Genomic DNA, 17,309 nt, shown 5'->3' with positions numbered 1-17,309 from the left:
TTGGCGCTACGCTACCTTTCTTACTTTCGTCATCTATTCTTTCTGCTCCCCTTGCTCCTTCTGTCGCGACTCCGGATCGACCTTGGTCATTGAGAGAAGACGTTCAATCTGAAAGAAGAGACTATTGGTGTCTGCACGAGTGCACCGATGAGCCTGTCCGGTTGCACATGCTGGACTCTTCATGAGGGGCACAACATGCCTCGGCACCGCATTTAGTGGGGTGGAAATGAAGTTCTTCCTCGATCTACAATCCTGTTATCTTGCTGCCTACACAACGGCCACGCCGATAATATATCCTGAGGCTGGAATTGGTCGGCTCGCGGAGAGTGGTTTTCCAACACAAGCCGCCTAGAAGTTCTCCGCCTCCGCTTGAGGCTTGCGAGCTTAACTCGCCCAAGATGTGCCACTCACGGCAAGGACCGAAGTCACCGTGACAGATTTCCACGCCAGCCTCGGAAGTCTCGTAGGCTGCTTGTGTCGAGAACATGATGAGTGTCATGATCAGGCAGCACTGAAAGTGAGTTGTAGATAAAGAGAGCCATTGACTCCTGTCGAGATCGCATCATTATCGCAGCACGAACAGATCCAAAATCCAAACAGACACAAACACAAGATCACTACAAAACACCTGCTGTATCTATCCACAACCACATCCCCCCAACCAAACCTCAACAACCAACACAATGCTTCGCCTCAGCAAATTCGCCCAACTGGCCGCCTCAGCCAAAAATGCCATGACCAGTCGCTCCGCAGCCTCAACCCAAGAAAACCTCAACACAATCAACGAATACGTCCAAAAACTCACCCAAATCGTCACAGCCTACTCCGGCGGCCTCCTCGCCGCCTCTCCCATCTCCAACCAAGAAGCCGCGCTAGGAATCCAAATCAAAAACGCAACCGCAGACGCCAACGCCTCAGAAATCGTGTCCGAACAAGAAGCTCGCGAAATTATTGCTTATATTACGGATGTTTTGGAGCCGAGTATTCGAGCTTGTATGAATGCGATGAAGACGAAGAAGGAATTGTTTGTTGCTTCGAGTTTGCAGGGGACTGTGACAGGGGATATGAAGGATTTGAGAGTCCAGACTGAGACTTTAGGGAAGGCGCTTGTGGCGAAGGCGCCGGCGAGTGAGCAAGCGGCTGGACAGAAGACTTTGAAGGTTGTGGATAAGGATTTTGAGGAGGCGATTAAGCATTTTGCTTAGATAGGTGGAAGAGTTTGTTTGACATGTTAGCGATTCCTTTTGGTATAAGTCATGATCATTATTTTGGTTCTACCGCTAGACCAGCCTTTCAGGCTTACAGTTCTCATCTCGTACCGATCTTCCGTTTGTTCCTCAAGACTTTTGTGCCCCCTCGGCCGTTCTAAGTCTCCATGCTCGCTCGGTAATCTTCCGAGTCGAACCATGTCTCTCGCCATCGTTCGATCGATTCCACCATGCACTCCACATAATTGGACATCCGCGCATTCGACCCTCGAAGGTTGAACAGGGCTCGTCCTCAAATCTGCCTCCTCCTAGTTGTATGAGCTTCTGGCCGAGATTCTCCTTCACCCCTGCGTCATTGCCGGAAAGGATGTGTGTGCGCAATTGATTTGAGCCATTTTGGTCCACCGACCATGTTCGTAATATCTGTTGGGAGATTTGGTGGTTCTGGTACCGGTGCTGCTAGTACTGAAGCTGACAGAAATGCGGTGGCCAGGGCGAAACGGATTTCTAGCTTCATGACGGGCAAAGTTGGCCACGCCAATGAGCTCGGTGTGGTCGCAAAGTGGTTCAAGTCGACTGGTCTTTCCGCAAATAGGATTTTGAGGTGTGCGGACCTCTTACACATGCTGTCCTATTCAGGACTCAAACAGGAAAAAGTGAAAGACAAAGAACGTTGATGTCGTCTTTCATGTGTGGCCGTAAATCGACTTTTTGCTGAGCCATTGAGCATATGCTTTGAGCGTACACCGGATGCTGACATGCACACATGTCGGATGAAATGCATGGTACACTTCGTACTCATCATAGATCCATCGCGCCGCTCACCCATCTGATGCTGCTGCGCTTATTCTTTGACCTCGTCAACTCACGTTTGAGAATCTTTGTATCGTGTGGATTGTCGCCCAGGTGCCTTGTCGTAGGATTACACTCGGCCAGATTTACACACTCAAGTCCGCTCAGATGTAGCATACACGAGACCCCGTCTATCACCCAGGGACGCGCATGTGGGTAGACGAGCATTGGGCGAGGCAGTCTGATCGTGATGCATTGGAGCTTGTCGCAGGCACCAAGGAGGGCGAAAGCTATTGCATCTTCTCGTGCACCACATATGATATCGACTGCTTTCAGCAGTTGGCGCCCATAATTGCCAATGTGTCTAAGAAAGAGGTACATGACTTTTGTGGATCCAAATTTGAAAGTCGTGTTGGAGAACAGAATGTCCAGTGCCTCTTCATAGATGGCACGACAAGTGAGCATGATGTTGATCTTGGTGGTATCACGAGCTCTCCGTCTGCTATGACCAGCCTCTGTAATGACGCGGTTCGTGTCCGCGTTCAGTGGCACAATCGCCGTAACCTTGTCCAGTCTTGGCATGAGCATGGAATAGATCTCAAGACGAAGTTCGGTCGGCAAAGAGAAGAATGGACTCTTCTGGGCTCGTCTCGACAAGGTCACCGCACGCTCCGGAGCGTCACCGGATTGTCGGTCAAAACGCCGGCGAAGAGCATTGAATCTTGACTTGCCACCTGGGAGCGAGTCTGGCTTGTTCATGTCCAGCGGGTTTCGCACTTGAAGATGGAGACATTCCGGATAGTGTAGCCGGATGGCCTCGAATATCCGAGGGGCGTCAGCTATGCAGCCTTGAAAGGCACGCACGCTGTCTTCTCGCCGTACGAAGGCGCCACAGGAATTGCATCTTGAACCTTGCTCGAGAGCTTCGAGAGGCGGGCGGTCATATACATGTCCAAGAGCTGCTAGCTGTCTTGCAGTGGCGTCATCGTCGAACCAGTACCCTCGAAAGGTCGCCAGGCGGTCTGCATAACTAGTCTGGAGCTGAGAATTTCGGGACATGTTAATGGACAGAGATGTGTAAGATGTAAGATCGATCGCGTAAGAGGCATTGGTGAAAAAGCTCAACAAGCTACCGAGAAACTCCAGGTGGGCGGCCGACGTGAAGGAGAAAAGTCTGGCGCAGCATTGGCGCAACGTGCCACGCGAGCATGCTGTTCTGCAGGCTAAGTTAGTACCTCCTCGATATTGTCATGTGGCCGCCTTCCTTGATCTAAGGCTCCCTGCTTCCCACTGCATCCGAGTTCGCAAAGAGCTTGGTCGCTGTGGAGTGGAGCGGACGCGGCTGCGGAGCCATCCGGCCAAGCCCTACAACCTGGAAGTTACGCGAAACTCTAATCAGAATCAATCTTTTTGGTCGTCGAGTTCGAGATCGCAGTTCTCTACACACACATCCTACGCCATGCCTTCCACACACAACGCCGACAAACCGTGGGACACGGACGACATCGACAAATGGAAAGAAGACCCCTTTACCCCCGACCAGAACGCCGGCGGCACCTTCAGCGAAGAATCGACATTTTCCACCCTCTTCCCCAAATATCGCGAACTCTACCTAAAAACCAACTGGCCGCGGATCACAAAATCGCTCGAGAAGCACGGGATAGCATGTTCGCTCGATTTAATCGAAGGCAGCATGACTGTCAAAACCACGCGAAAAACTTTCGACCCCGCCGCGATTCTCAACGCCCGCGATTTGATCAAACTGCTCGCGCGTAGTGTGCCTGTCGACCAAGCGCTGAAGATCCTAGAAGATGGAATGGCATGCGATGTTATAAAGATTCGAGGCATGGTGAGGAATAAGGATCGCTTCGTGAAGAGACGACAACGAATTTTGGGTCCCAACGGAAGCACATTAAAAGCTCTCATGCTTCTTACGCAAACCTACATCCTCGTACAAGGCAACACAGTATCCATCATGGGAGGCTACAAGAGCTTGAAAGAAGTCCGCAGAGTCGTGGAAGATTGCATGCAAAATATTCATCCAATCTATCACATCAAAGAGCTCATGATCAAGCGCGAATTGGCCAAAGATCCCGAACTCAAGAATGAAAACTGGGAGAGATTTCTGCCGCATTTCAAGAAGAGGAATTTGAGTAAGAGACGAGTACCCTTCAACGTCACGGACAAATCGAAGAAGGTTTACACACCTTTCCCGCCACCACAAGAGAAGAGCAAGGTGGATTTGCAGATCGAAAGTGGAGAGTACTTTTTGAATAATGCGGCGAAGGAGCGGGCGAAGAAGGAGAAAAGGGAGGAGGTCATGAAGGAGAAGATGGAAGAGAAGAAGCGAAAGCGAGAAGAGGCGTTTGAGGCGCCGAAGGAGGATGCGGATGTGAAGAAGAAGAAGAAAAAGAAGGAGAAGGATGGGGAGAAGAAGAGTAGTAAGAAGCGGAAGGCTTCGGAGGATGTAGAAATGGAGGAGTGAACAGAAATTGTACATTGTGGCATGGCATTGGCTTAGCGAGGAGTCTGGCGTGGTTCGTGTTACTGACAGCTTGAATCAATTGCATACGGATGTCGATCGATACTGCTGCTGCCTTTAAGTCCCCCCTTCTTGAGGGCCTTTTCCTGTGGAATCACGCACCCAAAACCCTCACGCCGTCAACAGTCAACTCGTGGCGCTTGTAGAGTGCAGCCGCTCGCTTAAGCACTCAAAAATGGCCCGTGGCCTTAATAGCGAGCGCAATTGCGCAAAGTAGAGCGCAAGTCCAGTAAAAAGAGCGGGCTTTGCGATCATGCGGCGCGAAAAGAACAACAATGCAAATATTACACAAGAGCGTGGACGACGTTTCGTCTTCGAAACACTGAGCTCATCCAAATTTGGCCGTGTGCCCGGAATGGCCGACTGCGCAGTGAGTGTGTCGTCGTATTGCTGGCAACAACTCTATGCTGTTGGCGGTATAATGCATATCGCTGGAACTCGTTCTGGGGTGTGATAAGACGCAGGTGCCTAAGCCGGGAGGGAGAAGTCGCCTTCACCAAGAAGAGACCAGTCAATATCAGAGTAGATGTTGTCGGCCATGTTGGAACCAGCGTCGAATGGCAACCCGAAATCCACAACCTGCTTTTCGTCTGCATCTCTCTCGTATGCAAAGCCTGCCTCCTGTGGTATGGCAGAGTTGTGTGGAAGGGCGAAGTCGTGCACTGATGCTGGTGAGACCTGAGCAAAGGACGCAACTGGAATGGACGCTTGATCTGAAATCTTCTCTGCCAGCGGGTTGAACCACGTCGAAGCAGCCGGCATGGCGTTTTGTGCTGGCGCGGCGGTGCTTCCTGCCACTGGACCACCTTGGCTGTAATGTGTTGGCGTGGAGAGTACGTTCAATCGCTTGACTGGATCAGCTGTGTCAGAGAACTCGCGCTTGATCAGGGGCGCTGCATGAAAATCCGGCATCATCATCGGATTGAAGCTTGCGCGCATCTGCTGGCTCTGCAAAGGTGGCATGCCATCTCCGACCGCGCCGCCCTTGTTCATGCTCTGGTCTGATCTCGACTGTCGTTTGAATCGAGTTCCGCCTGGACTAGTCATTCCTTCATCTTCCGCCTGGCGCTTCATGCCCCTCATCGCTTGCGGTGCACCATCTCCAGAAGCACTGTTCGGCAAGAAAATGCCACTGTCGTGACGTCTCCAGTCTCCAATCTTGTCTGCCAAAGACACCTTACGCTCACTTATAAGATGTTCGTGCAGCAGTCCGGAACCTTTCCTCCCAACAGTGCGTGCCTTGTCGGGCGAATGGACTGGGTCAGACTTGCCCGGCGAGAAGCCAGAAGAGTCGGATTTAGCCTTGATGGGTGAGAAGGATCCTGAGAGGTCCGAGTTGTCATCGCGATAGTTGATCTTCTTGTCTTTTACCCTACTGCTTCGCCGCACCACGCTGGAAGACTTCCCTGGCGAGCTGGCAGGTTCCACTTTCTGCTTCTTGGCTCTAGTAAGCTTCTGCTGGTGAGCTCGCACTTCTGGGATGGCGTTCTGGACAGCGCGTTGTTGTGCTTGGGCCCGCATCTGCTCAGATACCATCGCTTGTGCCGTAGGGTGGGTGCGGTGGATTGCGCTGGCGTTCTGGACAGGAGCTCGTGGCATTTGTTGCTTATGAGGAGCTGACGGAACCAACAACGACGCCTGATGCAACGGTCCACTGGGAATTTGCAGCTCCAGCGGAAACTGGCGAACGCTTTCGAAGCCTTGTCCGTCAATGACTTCGCTTGGGTCGCTAGACTCGTTGACCTTAGCCAGCACCTGTGGGTGGAAGTTCGCGAGGAAGACTTCAAACGAAGGGCCCCGTGGATATCCCTGCTGCTTCCGAACCTGTTGATCGTCATAATGCCGCTTGGCCAGACTCTTGACCTTCATCCAGGTGTTACATTCATGCTCGTATTGCTTTTTCTGCTGATCGACGATTATCAATGAAGAATTCAACACCTTCACTTCGCTCAGGGCGAGGATGTGTTCATGAGAGGCGCCCTGAGCAAGCCAGACATCGCGCTTGCTGAGCAATATGCGCTTTCGCATCTCGAGTTCAGCCACGATAGCGAAGAGCTTGCCCTTGACCTGTTGATGGCCCTTCTCGATCTTGTCAAAGAATTGGCCATCGCTGGTAGCGCCGCAATAGAACATGCCGGCGCCACATTGTACCTTCTCCTCTGCATGCTCGATGCTGTAGTCTGCACAGTCAATCTTGCGCCAGAAATTGACGTCCAGCTGGGCGGCAAGGTAGCATTCTCCCTCATCGATTCGTGTGCAGCCGCAGAGGAAGGTGATGAACGTCTGGAAGCACATGTCGGGAGGTGCTCAGCAGGCTGCTGGTCGTTGCGCGCGTGGAGGAATCAACTGCTGCCGGGGCAGGTGGGCGCCGTTGTTGATGTTGGTCAGGCGGTGCAACCGAGTCTGCCCGTCTCCTGATGCTGGGGTTGAGATGGGTGAGCGTGTGTGAGCGATAAGTCTTCATGTAGCACACCGCACACGATTTCAGAGTTGAGGCGAGAGTGTCGGGTGATGTCGCGGTCGTCGAAAGACCCGTTGACATGTGGAAGAGGAAGGGACTCTTCAAATTTGGCTGAACTAGAGGCAATTCACTGAACGTTTACACTCCAGGCATCACGACACAACTCACATGCTGAAAGCGATTGCAACCAGATCTGCTCCAGTCTCCAGCGCTCTAGAGCGTCTGTGAAGCCGCCGCATGTGAATTTGGCCCGCAGCTTTCTACTCTTTTGCACGAAGTTCTCGCGCTCATGGGCATTGCTAGCAAGTCCTCGGCGTCTCCTTCTTCGGCGTCTGGCCACGGCCGTCTTGAGATGCAGTCCGGGAGTACTTTCGCTTCTCGCGACATGTGTGCATTCGCTACGCGCTGCTCAACGCAGTCTTGCTTTGTATCAGAACCAGCCGTGGGCACAAAGCTGCCTTCCCACCAGTTCTAGCACCGATTTGGTCTTCGCGTCCCAAAGCCATTTGGATGTAGGGCTCTAGCCATGTGCTTTTATGAGCAATTTCATTGCCATTACTTACGCTGTTCTAGCCCATTCTGTCGTAGATGCACGCGCGCCCTTCTCTATTCTTTCTCGCATATCTTCTCACATCTTTCCTGCCGTGTCGGAGATCCTGCTGACCCAGAAGCGCGAGCTGCTGCGGACAGTGTCGCCAGACACAGCATGATGTCCTCAGCCTTAGCGCTCCTCATGGCTGACAAAACTTATTCTCGGTGCCGTACGAGCCATCTTGGGGGTCCGTGAGAGGTGGCCACGTGAACAATGACCGCAGCAGAAAGGTCGCGCGCATTCGTCTTGACGCTTGCAAAAGTTCGACGGCCAGGTGCCTGCAAGTGAAGAGGCTACTTCAGACGGGTGAAGTCGAAGACAAGGGCACTCCTGGACACTTGTACCGTCAGGCATCGGAGGCTTAGCCGTACTTGATCCTTGTATGATGGCGCAAGCTGCAGCCGCGATCTTGAGGAAAAAGTGGAAGCAGATCGAGGAACGAGCGACTTCGCAGAGCTGTAGCTTCCATACAACAATCTCTCGACATCAACGAAAACAAGGCGCAAGTGACCAAGACGCATGTCAGGCACGAGAAGATTGCAGGGCGCGCAGCATGCGGCCACTCAAGCTGTCAAACAGGAGGAGAGGTGTGCCTTCTACGAATCATCGGCCTCCTCCGCTCGGGCTGGCGCGAGCTTGGGGAGCCGAAAAAGCAAGTGTGCCGTTTGGCGTCTCGATGCGTGTCACAGCTCCTGTGCTCAATCGGGCTAGATTTTGCAAACAATGATGATGCGACTCTCGCGTGTGGATTTTTCCAAAGGCCGATTTCCCGTGCCAAACGCCTCCTCCTCCTCGCTGCCGTGGCACACCACGCGGCGAGACTTGCACTCGTTGCTGCTACCATGACTGTACAATAACCCTCTGGCTCTGCCGACCCACTCCCCAATCGACTTCTGGCGTTGCTCCAAGAGACACATTCCTCTGGTCCAGCTGGTGGAGCATACATCTTGACCTAGGACCTGCCAAGTGTGCTTGGCTGTCGAGACAATCATGACTTCACGAGAAGAAAGAGCGATCGACGCGACTCTGCATCCGACGACATATGCTCCCAATGCGACCACGGACTCCTCAGAAGCGCAGCCAGGCTTGACGAGGCCAGAGTCACACCGAGACACAATGACGGAATTGGAAGAACACGAGAACAATGGGCAGGGCGACACAACACAACACAGCAATGCACCCAGAACGAGTTCAGATGCGGCAGACGTTGAGAAGCAAGAGCACTCGGAAGAGCTGGAGCCAGTAGTCAGCAGTGATGGCAAGATCAATGGGAGATCGAAGGGAAAGATTGTCATCATCATGCTGGCATTGTGTCTGGCTGTCTTCCTAGCTGCTCTCGACGTAACGATCATCACAACCGCTCTGCCCACGATCAGTGAAGAGTTCAATTCTGCGGCTGGCTACACATGGATCGGTTCTGCCTTCTTGTTGGCGAATTCAGCTTCTATTCCTTCCTGGGGAAAAGTCAGTGACATCTTTGGTCGCAAGCCCATGCTCTTGGTTGCCAACATCATCTTCTTGATCGGATCTCTGGTTGCTGCACTGGCGAACAGCATCGGCATGCTCATTGCTGCCAGAGCTGTCCAAGGTGTGGGCGGTGGTGGTTTAATCATTCTGGTCAACATCGTCATTGGCGATCTGTTTCCAATGCGCATTCGTGGTGCTTTCTATGGTGTCATTGGAGGTGTTTGGGCGATTGCTTCAAGTCTTGGGCCCATTCTTGGTTCGTCGATCCCCCTCTCGTATAACTGATCGAACTTTTGCTGACATAGACTCCAAATTCAGGTGGCGCATTCAGCCAGTACGTGTCGTGGAGATGGTGCTTTTACATCAACCTGCCTTTGGACGGAATTGCTTTCTTCATCCTGCTCTTCTTCCTGGACATCAAAACGCCTCGGACCCCGATCGTTCAAGGTCTCAAAGCGATTGACTGGCTTGGATCCTTACTCGTGGTAGGAGGAACTTTGATGTTCCTCTTCGGCCTACAGTACGGTGGCGTGTCTGCGCCCTGGGATTCTGCTCGAGTGCTCTGCTTGATTATCATCGGTGTCTTCACACTCTTCTTGTTCGGCATGTGGGAGTGGAAAGGCGCGAAGTACCCGATCATGCCAATGGCTCTATTCGCATCCCGCTCCAGAGCTGCTACACTCGGTGTGGTCTTTCTCCATGGCTTTGTTTTCATTTCGAGTAGCTACTACCTCCCACTTTACTTCCAAGCGGTCCGAGGCCAGTCGCCCATCATGTCCGGAGTCCTCATTCTGCCCACAGCTGTGGCTCTCGCAATCACATCTGTGGCAACGGGAGCGTTCATTGCGAAAACTGGTCGTTTCTTGCCCCCGATCTACTTTGGGTTCTTCTTCATGACGCTCGGTTTCGGTCTCTTCATCAACTTCGATGCGCACAGCTCGTGGGCAAAGCTTGTCGTATTTCAACTCATTGCTGGTCTCGGTATTGGTCCAATCTTCCAGTCTCCCATCATCGCTCTGCAGGCTCACATCAATCCCCGCGATATCGGAACTGCGACTGCCACACTTGGATTTGTGCGCCAGCTTGCGACGAGTGTGTCCGTGGTCATCGGCGAAGTAGTCTACCAGAACCAAATGGAGAAGAAGAGCGCCCAAATATCAGCCGCGCTGGGTCCAGAGGCAGCAGGCCAAATCACCGGAGGTGGCGCAGGCGCCAGCACACAATTCATCCAACGACTACCCGAAGACCAGCGCGAAGTCGTCCGCGTTGCATTCGCAGACTCACTACAGCCCATGTGGATCATGTACACCTGTTTCGCAGCCTTGGGTTTCGCTGTCATGTTACTCATCAAGAAGAAGCAACTTTCAAGAGAACACGAAGAGACCAAGACAGGTCTTGAAGCTGAGAAGGAAAATGCAGCAGCGAGGAAAGCTGAAGCGGACGAGAAGCGGGCATCGAAGGCCACGAAGAGACATTCGAAAGCAGCACCGACGAGTCGACCACTTTCGGAAGCGACGACAGCAGCAGCGGGCGACAGCGACAAAGAGCACAGTGCGGCCGAGGCACCAGATGTGCCACGATCACGAACAGCGGATAATACAGCCCCAAACTCCAGTTCTTAGAGCGACGAAGATAATGTTGTACGATGATGTTTGTATTGATTGTAATGTTACTGGGCGTTCTGCAAATGAGGTCTAGAGAATCAGCATCAGAAAAGGCGCATGGGTATGATACACACGAATGACTTGCTACCAAAATGTACAGTGGTTCGGCGAAGATGGCCATCATATATAGGGGGCAAATGTCCTAGACTTGCAATCTTCGGCTTCATTACTTCGGTTACATTCAACGTTGCTGACCCATGCAAGATCCCACTGGCTGAACTGGCATCCTATTCCTGGCGCACTAGTGCATGTACTTCTTGGCTGCCAGCCTGACGTAGCACAGAACCAAAATGTTGGAGATCATGACTCGCGCCATGTTCTTCGCATTGCTGATGTGAGGCACAAGCAATGCGGTCAGTGTAGAGGCGTTCGCCTGTCGTCTCGCTTCAAACATCGACATCACCCCACTAGATTTCAGCGGTCAGCGAACCAAGCACATATTCTCGAGACTGGAACTTGCAACTTACATGTTCCTTCAAATCATCCGCCCTCCACTTCGTTGCCCAACCCATCTCCTTCTCAATCGTCTCATATATTTGCAAAATCGCACGATGTTCGCTCGGATGACTCATATGCTGTCCTGCAATCCACAGTGGCTGAATACTGTTACTCCAACTGCCATGATGGTGATTACTGATACTGATGCCGCAAATCTGTCGAGCGTGCCACAAGACCGAAGCAGGTTTCTTGGCAAACTGGACGTGAGGAGGTTTGTATTTGAGCATCAGGAGTGCAGCAGTGTGATACATTTGGTTACCGGAAATGCCGGGACCATTGCCGAAGAGGAGTGTTGGGAAGGGTTTGTTGGTCGTAGAGGCGGAGATGCTGATGATGGTTTTCATTTCTTCCGGGCGGTCGTGGTACCAGCGTTCGAGAAGTTCGAAGAGTTGGGTCCATTGGTGGAAGTACTCGGTGGGGCTCATTGGGTGAGCTGGGTTGCGGTGTCGCTGCTCCCATTTGCCAGAGGAGCAGAGAAGGTCGATGACTTGTCCTGTGAGGTACACAACGTGGTTGGCGTACATGCTGAAGTCAGAATGAAGATTCAGAAGCGTGTTCACGTCCGCGGTGATGTCAACTCCTCCCATCCATTTGTGTAATGGTATCAGAGTTCGTTCTGACGAGATGAGTGCCCCACAAATGTCGATGCGCGCGAAGCACCAGAAGATGGCTTGCTCGAGACCGCCGCAGCCGCCTGAGATACCGAGTGCCTGTATCAAAGCAGCACAGCCATCGAGGTGTCGGCGCCATGCCTTTGGCGAACAGCTCATCATCTCAAGTACACAAAGTACTAGGCATGATGCCAAAACCGCTGTGGTCCGCAATTGCAGAAGAGGAGACAGAAGGTGAATGGCGTGTTGGTACAATGCCAGACTGCAGGAGTTGTCGGGCTTCTTCTCCTTGAGTTCCTTTTGTCGCGCAGATAAGGCCAATATCGAGTACTTGAGGTGAGGATGATGTTTCGCTAGTATGGGCAATACAAGCTCAAAATGACGGTATATATCAAATTTGTCCAGCCAAGGGGCAATTTCACTGTGTACGTACGAGAATCAGTCAGTCCTCTCCATCTCAACAGACCCGGTACAGTGGCTTACTCGATATAATTCTGCCACAGCATGAACTCTTGCTCCACAGAAAGGTATGCAAGCCTTTGCCACTCGTCGTCGGCAGCTTCACTGCTCCCCTCAGGATACAGCTCTGACCTTTGATGAATTTCTGGCGATCCTAGTCTGGACGGAGCTGTCGACTTCGCGGTATCGATGATTCTGCTGCGCAGCGCTGCGTGTAATTCTTGGTACTGGGAGCCGGCCGAGAAAATGCCGTCTTCAAAAGTGCTGTCGCTGTAGTCGGGTGACAAGAATAGCTCTCGAGAAGGTACTAGTTGTGCACCTTCGAGCTCTAAGCTTGGCACTAAATCGTCTTCAACTGTTGAATAGCTGTCATGTGTTGCTGTTTGACGCAGCATGTCGAATGGCGCCATCTGACGACTCTTGTCACGACCGTTCCGAGTGGCTGGCGCAGTCTCTTTGGACGACGAGGACGAGGGAAGAGGTACTGCTTCCGCAGCACGAGCGTCGTCCACGCCATTCGTGCTTTCTTCGAAGTAGTCCCGTATAACTTCGTTAGTCACATTGACAATCTTGTAGTTCAATCGTTCGTTGTTCGCAGCCTGCAACATGGAAGGATGCTCGGCTTCCATAGTCTGTGCATTTTCTGGTCTGAAGGAGACCTTCACGCCCCATTCGCACACCTCTCGTCTTGCTTGGCAGCCTTCGCATGTCGGTTTGGCTTCGTCGCCTTCAACTTGTTAACATTGAATCTTGTGGCTAGATCTCTGCGCGAAGCGTACACTTTCTCCGCTTCCGACGGCAATTCAAGCATCCGGTTCGAGTACGCTTGCGACTTTCACCTACTTGTCTTCCTGGGCCAGCCAGTCGACGTCCGGGTCCTCGCGGCGAGCCATCAGGCTTGCTGCTCGCATTCGTAGCCTCCGTCACCGCCATATGTACAACTGAAAAGAAAAGATTGCAATGCGGCGAGATCGAGAATTGAGGTCTCTCGCCTTACTTCTCCGCAATACTGGAGACGAGTGGTGAGAGATCGCATGGCGCCAACAGATCCTTATGCCTCGTGTCGAGCCAGACCGGGAAGCCCTAAAGCAGACTAGACTAGCATTGCGACGGCGAACATTGCCACGTTGAGCTCCGCATGGTATGTACGCTGTGCTCGCTTGTCTTCTGGTACAAAGTCATGCAGTGCTTTGGAATCGTGACGTAAATGAATCTTACAGCAGAGCATGTCTTGTGAGAGATGTGGTGTTGGGCGTTGTTGGAGTTGTAGGGGAGAGTTTTGGAGGAGGAAGGCTGGTGCGTCGGAATACTACATGAGGAAGGCATCCACGACACGTGGAGCGACCCACACGTCGACTTCACCTCTTCCTTCCCATCGCCATGTAGTACTCTCTTGGTCGTGTATTGCCCGCTGGCATACTTGAATGTCATACTGAGTCCTGTCGTTGACCACAGCAACCATGCCGCCCATTCCTGGCAAGCGCGAGAAGCGGATCGTGGGAACTTCGCTCAAGATGTACTTCGATCTCCCGTCCACTCTCAACTACATCGACAAGGTTGCAGCGCTTTCGAGCGTTGCTGAGAAGGCAGAAATCGACCTCTTCGTCATTCCGGACTTCGTCACCCTGCTCTCGGCGAAAGAGAAGCTAGCCGAGTCCAGCGTACTTCTTGGGGCTCAGGATTCGTACAGTGAGGACAAAGGCGCGTTTACTGGCGAGGTCAGCCCATTGACCTTGAGTCAAGCTGGTGTGAAGATTGTAGAGATCGGCCACGCGGAGAGGAGAAGACTTTTTGGGGAAACAGATGAAGATGTCGCCAAAAAGGCCGCTGCCATCGTCAGGAACGGCATGATCCCCCTTGTGTGCATCGGAGAGAAGAGTAAGGGCCAAATCGCGTCGCAAGCCGTTGGCCTCGCTGTGAGCGAGTGCAAGCCCCAGATTCAAGCCGCTCTCTCGCAGGTCCCAGATGACGCAGAAGTGATTCTGGCCTATGAACCGGTGTGGGCGATAGGCGCTGCTGAGCCTGCTGGCGCGGATCATGTTGTCGCAGTCACGCAAAGCTTGAGGGCGCTGGTGCAGGACAGGAAAGGCCGAACGCGCATCTTGTATGGAGGCTCCGCTGGGCCTGGTACATTTCAGAGACTGAAGGATGGCGTGGATGGCTGCTTCCTTGGGCGCTTTGCTCATGATGTGAAGAACCTCGAGAAGGTGATACAGGAGATGGCCGAGCGCTGAGCACGTCGCGACTCGAGTCGCGAGAAGATTTTGCAAAACACCATTCTAGTTGCCGCTCGTGTCGCCGCGCACCCATCGCAGTCATCACCGACACCTCATGGCCTCCAATAACTACTCAAGATCTCTGCTCGCCTCACCTCGCCGTCGCCGCCAACCACTGCTGGCGCCGCCGCCGCCGCCCTCCATCCTCCGCCTCCTCCTCCTCCTCCTCCTCCTCCTCTCCTCCCCCTCGCCGGCCTCAAACGCCGCAAACGCCGACAAACCCCGCGAGAAGCTTCTGGCATCTGCCTGCTCCCTGCTGCTCTCATTGGTCGTGCCACAGGAAAGCCACTCGCCGTCGCCGTCGTGGCGCAGAAAAGTTGGAACGGCCCGCACTACGGACGCGCTAGTCAGAACATTCCTATAAATTGCTGGCAACCTTCCCCTCTTCCTCAATCTTTTTTCTCTCCACTACCATCCACTTCTTCAGCTTCCTCCACTACCAGCAACAACCTTCACTCACTCACAACATCATCATCAAACATCAACATCATCAATCATCATCATCAATCATCATTCATTCATCCACACACATCCATCAAACAACATCACCTCACTCAACATCACCCATCAACCATCAACCATCACTCAACATCAACCATCAACCATCACTCATCACTGACTGACATCGGCGGCGACATCAACCGTCAAAGTCAGTCGCCTGCCACCAGCGCCATCAATTGGTAAGTCACTCCTCACTCACCGCACTTGCAATTCCTCACTGACATCACAGCGCACCTCACTGCCTGTCAACCACCACATCATTGACTCGCACAGGCGGCGACATCAACCGTCAGCCTGGCGCCTGTCACCAGCGCCATCACTGGTAACTTACCGCTCACTCCCCTCACTGCCCCTTTCCTCACTGACATCGCAGCGCACTTCACTGAGGTTCCCACCTCCTCACTGGCACGAGTCGGCGGCAGCTTGCGAGCAGCACCTTCAGTCGGTGAGTCACTGATCCCCTCACCTCACTCCTTTCCTCCTCACTGACATCACAGCGCACATGGCACCACAACCATTTTCGCCGCACCAACAATCTTGGCGGCCAAACAGCCAACCGCGCACTCGCACGACATCGACACTGCCGCCATCGAGACCGCCGACGCCAGCGACAACTTTTCCACCATCAAAATCAGCACACCGAGCAAATCACGACTTCACGACATCACGACACCGAAATCGACCGAACGAGATCCACGAACGAGACGGCGGCAGGCAGCGAGAGACGGGCAGAGAGCAGGCAGAGCAGGCAGAGAGCAGGGCAGTGACTTGGGCGGGCGAGAAAGCAGGCAGATGGGCAAACGGGCGGCAGCAGCAAAATTCGACCTCTTGGCAGTGTGCGTGGTTAGCGACTTCGGCGCGCCACCTTCGGGTGCTTATGATGTGAGATGGCACGAGAGAGTGGGCCATTACTCCAGCGACCATGCGCCACGCACCTGCCATTTGGTTCAACACAACAACATCTTCGACACGCGACGATCTGGCACAGACGACGATGACTCGGTTAGCGACTTCGGCGCGCCACCTTCGGGTGCTTACGATGTGAGATGGCACGAAAGAGTGGGCCATTACTCCAGCGACCATGCGCCGAGTCGTCGTCAGTCCAGCCTGCTTCGTCTGCTTCGAAATTCAGCTCAGTTAGCGACTTCGGCGCGCCACCTCCGGGTGCTTACGATGTGAGATGGCACGAAAGAGTGGGCCATTACTCCAGCGACCATGCGCTGAGCTGTCTCGAGAAGACAAAACAACAACAACAACACAAGCAAAGTCAGAGATGGGTGGGTGGTCTACAGTGGTGGTCTTCAGCAGTCAGCAATCTTTGGTCATTTGGGTGTTTGGTGTGGTGTTCATAGTGCTCTCGCTGCCTTGCCAGGGGTTTTCAAAGACTTCAAAAGTCTCAAATTCAATCAAATTCAAACCAAATCTTCTTTCAAATCCATCAATTCAGTCTCATCATGTCTTGTCTTTCCTGCTTCTCCTGCTTTGCTCAGCTCGTGCACTTGAGCTCTTTTCCCACGTCATGCCCTCGGCCTCCCAGCCCACTCGCTCCCTTGCTGCTGCCACTGCCGCGTGCTCTTGCATTGACCCGCCGCTTCGCCCTCCTTCCGCCACCAGCTACTGCAATTTGGAGTACGTTGCGCATCCAGAGAATTCGAGCCATCAATCAGTGATACCAGCATCCTGTTTGCGCCTCCACATGCCATCCGGTCAATGTATGCTGCTGCAGAGGCTGTGCCCAACACAACCTGTAACTGCAGGCCGTCTCGCCGCCAGCTATCGCCGAACTTGGGAAAGAAGCGGGCATCACGAAAATACTGACATGGAAGTCGTAACTCCCGACAAGCTGGAATTCTCTCAAGGATGCTGACCGCAACCATTCTCGGCGATGTGCCGATTTCCCTCCCTAACAGCTGCAATCAGAAGCAGTCGGGAGCACTGCTGCACCATGGCATTAGGCAAGGTTCATGCTGCGGCCATTTCGGGGAGCCCTCACGAGTTCGCCGCGTCTTGCACTTGAGGAGCAGCCTGATAATGACCTGGCTCTGACTTGGGCAGGCTCCCAAACTCCGCCTTCTGCAGCAACTTGATTCGCTAATGCATCATCTTCGAGGATGTCTGTCAAAGGCTCAAAGCTGATGTATTCTTGGTCGCCCGCGCTGCACAAGAGCTGCTCAGGCCTCCTGGACTCAGGGTCTACCGCGCACGATACCGCGCTGTTCTCGCGAAAGCTGCGTCTCA

The 17,309-nt window shown here is 53.2% G+C and overlaps 7 protein-coding genes across 7 annotated transcripts; 4 read left to right on the top strand and 3 right to left on the bottom strand.

Moving 5' to 3' along the window:
• Positions 1-683: 683 nt before the first annotated feature.
• On the top strand, positions 684-1,205 carry RHO25_006210 (uncharacterized protein; the record flags this gene model as incomplete). Its single annotated transcript, XM_023597053.2, has 1 exon — positions 684-1,205. One exon carries the CDS (start codon positions 684-686, stop codon positions 1,203-1,205), a length of 522 nt encoding a protein of 173 aa, XP_023452110.1.
• An 804-nt stretch (positions 1,206-2,009) lies between these two features.
• Positions 2,010-3,059, bottom strand: RHO25_006209 (uncharacterized protein; the record flags this gene model as incomplete). The annotated part of the gene is made up of 1 exon (XM_023597052.2): positions 2,010-3,059. The coding sequence occupies one exon, from the start codon at positions 3,057-3,059 to the stop codon at positions 2,010-2,012; it is 1,050 nt and encodes a 349-aa protein (XP_023452109.1).
• Positions 3,060-3,459: 400 nt separating this feature from the next.
• KRR1 (ribosomal RNA assembly protein krr1) lies at positions 3,460-4,485 on the top strand (the record flags this gene model as incomplete). The annotated part of the gene is made up of 1 exon (XM_023597051.2): positions 3,460-4,485. The coding sequence occupies one exon, from the start codon at positions 3,460-3,462 to the stop codon at positions 4,483-4,485; it is 1,026 nt and encodes a 341-aa protein (XP_023452104.1).
• Positions 4,486-5,010: 525 nt separating this feature from the next.
• RHO25_006207 (uncharacterized protein) lies at positions 5,011-6,837 on the bottom strand (the record flags this gene model as incomplete). The annotated part of the gene is made up of 1 exon (XM_023597050.2): positions 5,011-6,837. One exon carries the CDS (start codon positions 6,835-6,837, stop codon positions 5,011-5,013), a length of 1,827 nt encoding a protein of 608 aa, XP_023452103.1.
• A 1,748-nt stretch (positions 6,838-8,585) lies between these two features.
• RHO25_006206 (uncharacterized protein) lies at positions 8,586-10,684 on the top strand (the record flags this gene model as incomplete). The annotated part of the gene is made up of 2 exons (XM_023597049.2): positions 8,586-9,318; positions 9,381-10,684. 2 exons carry the CDS (start codon positions 8,586-8,588, stop codon positions 10,682-10,684), a joined length of 2,037 nt encoding a protein of 678 aa, XP_023452106.1.
• Positions 10,685-11,112: 428 nt separating this feature from the next.
• On the bottom strand, positions 11,113-13,227 carry RHO25_006205 (uncharacterized protein; the record flags this gene model as incomplete). Its single annotated transcript, XM_023597048.2, has 4 exons — positions 11,113-11,133; positions 11,194-12,256; positions 12,319-13,021; positions 13,074-13,227. The coding sequence occupies 4 exons, from the start codon at positions 13,225-13,227 to the stop codon at positions 11,113-11,115; spliced, it is 1,941 nt and encodes a 646-aa protein (XP_023452105.1).
• Positions 13,228-13,754: 527 nt separating this feature from the next.
• On the top strand, positions 13,755-16,250 carry RHO25_006204 (uncharacterized protein; the record flags this gene model as incomplete). Its single annotated transcript, XM_065602753.1, has 2 exons — positions 13,755-14,398; positions 15,569-16,250. 2 exons carry the CDS (start codon positions 13,755-13,757, stop codon positions 16,248-16,250), a joined length of 1,326 nt encoding a protein of 441 aa, XP_065458825.1.
• Positions 16,251-17,309: the final 1,059 nt, after the last annotated feature.

This window comes from Cercospora beticola, chromosome 4 (genome assembly GCF_033473495.1).
Source record: "Cercospora beticola chromosome 4, complete sequence".
In the NCBI taxonomy this organism is placed as follows: Eukaryota; Fungi; Ascomycota; class Dothideomycetes; order Mycosphaerellales; family Mycosphaerellaceae; genus Cercospora; species Cercospora beticola.
The sequence above is the reverse complement of the archived record's forward strand: the minus strand, read 5'-3'. Positions and strand labels throughout refer to the sequence as shown.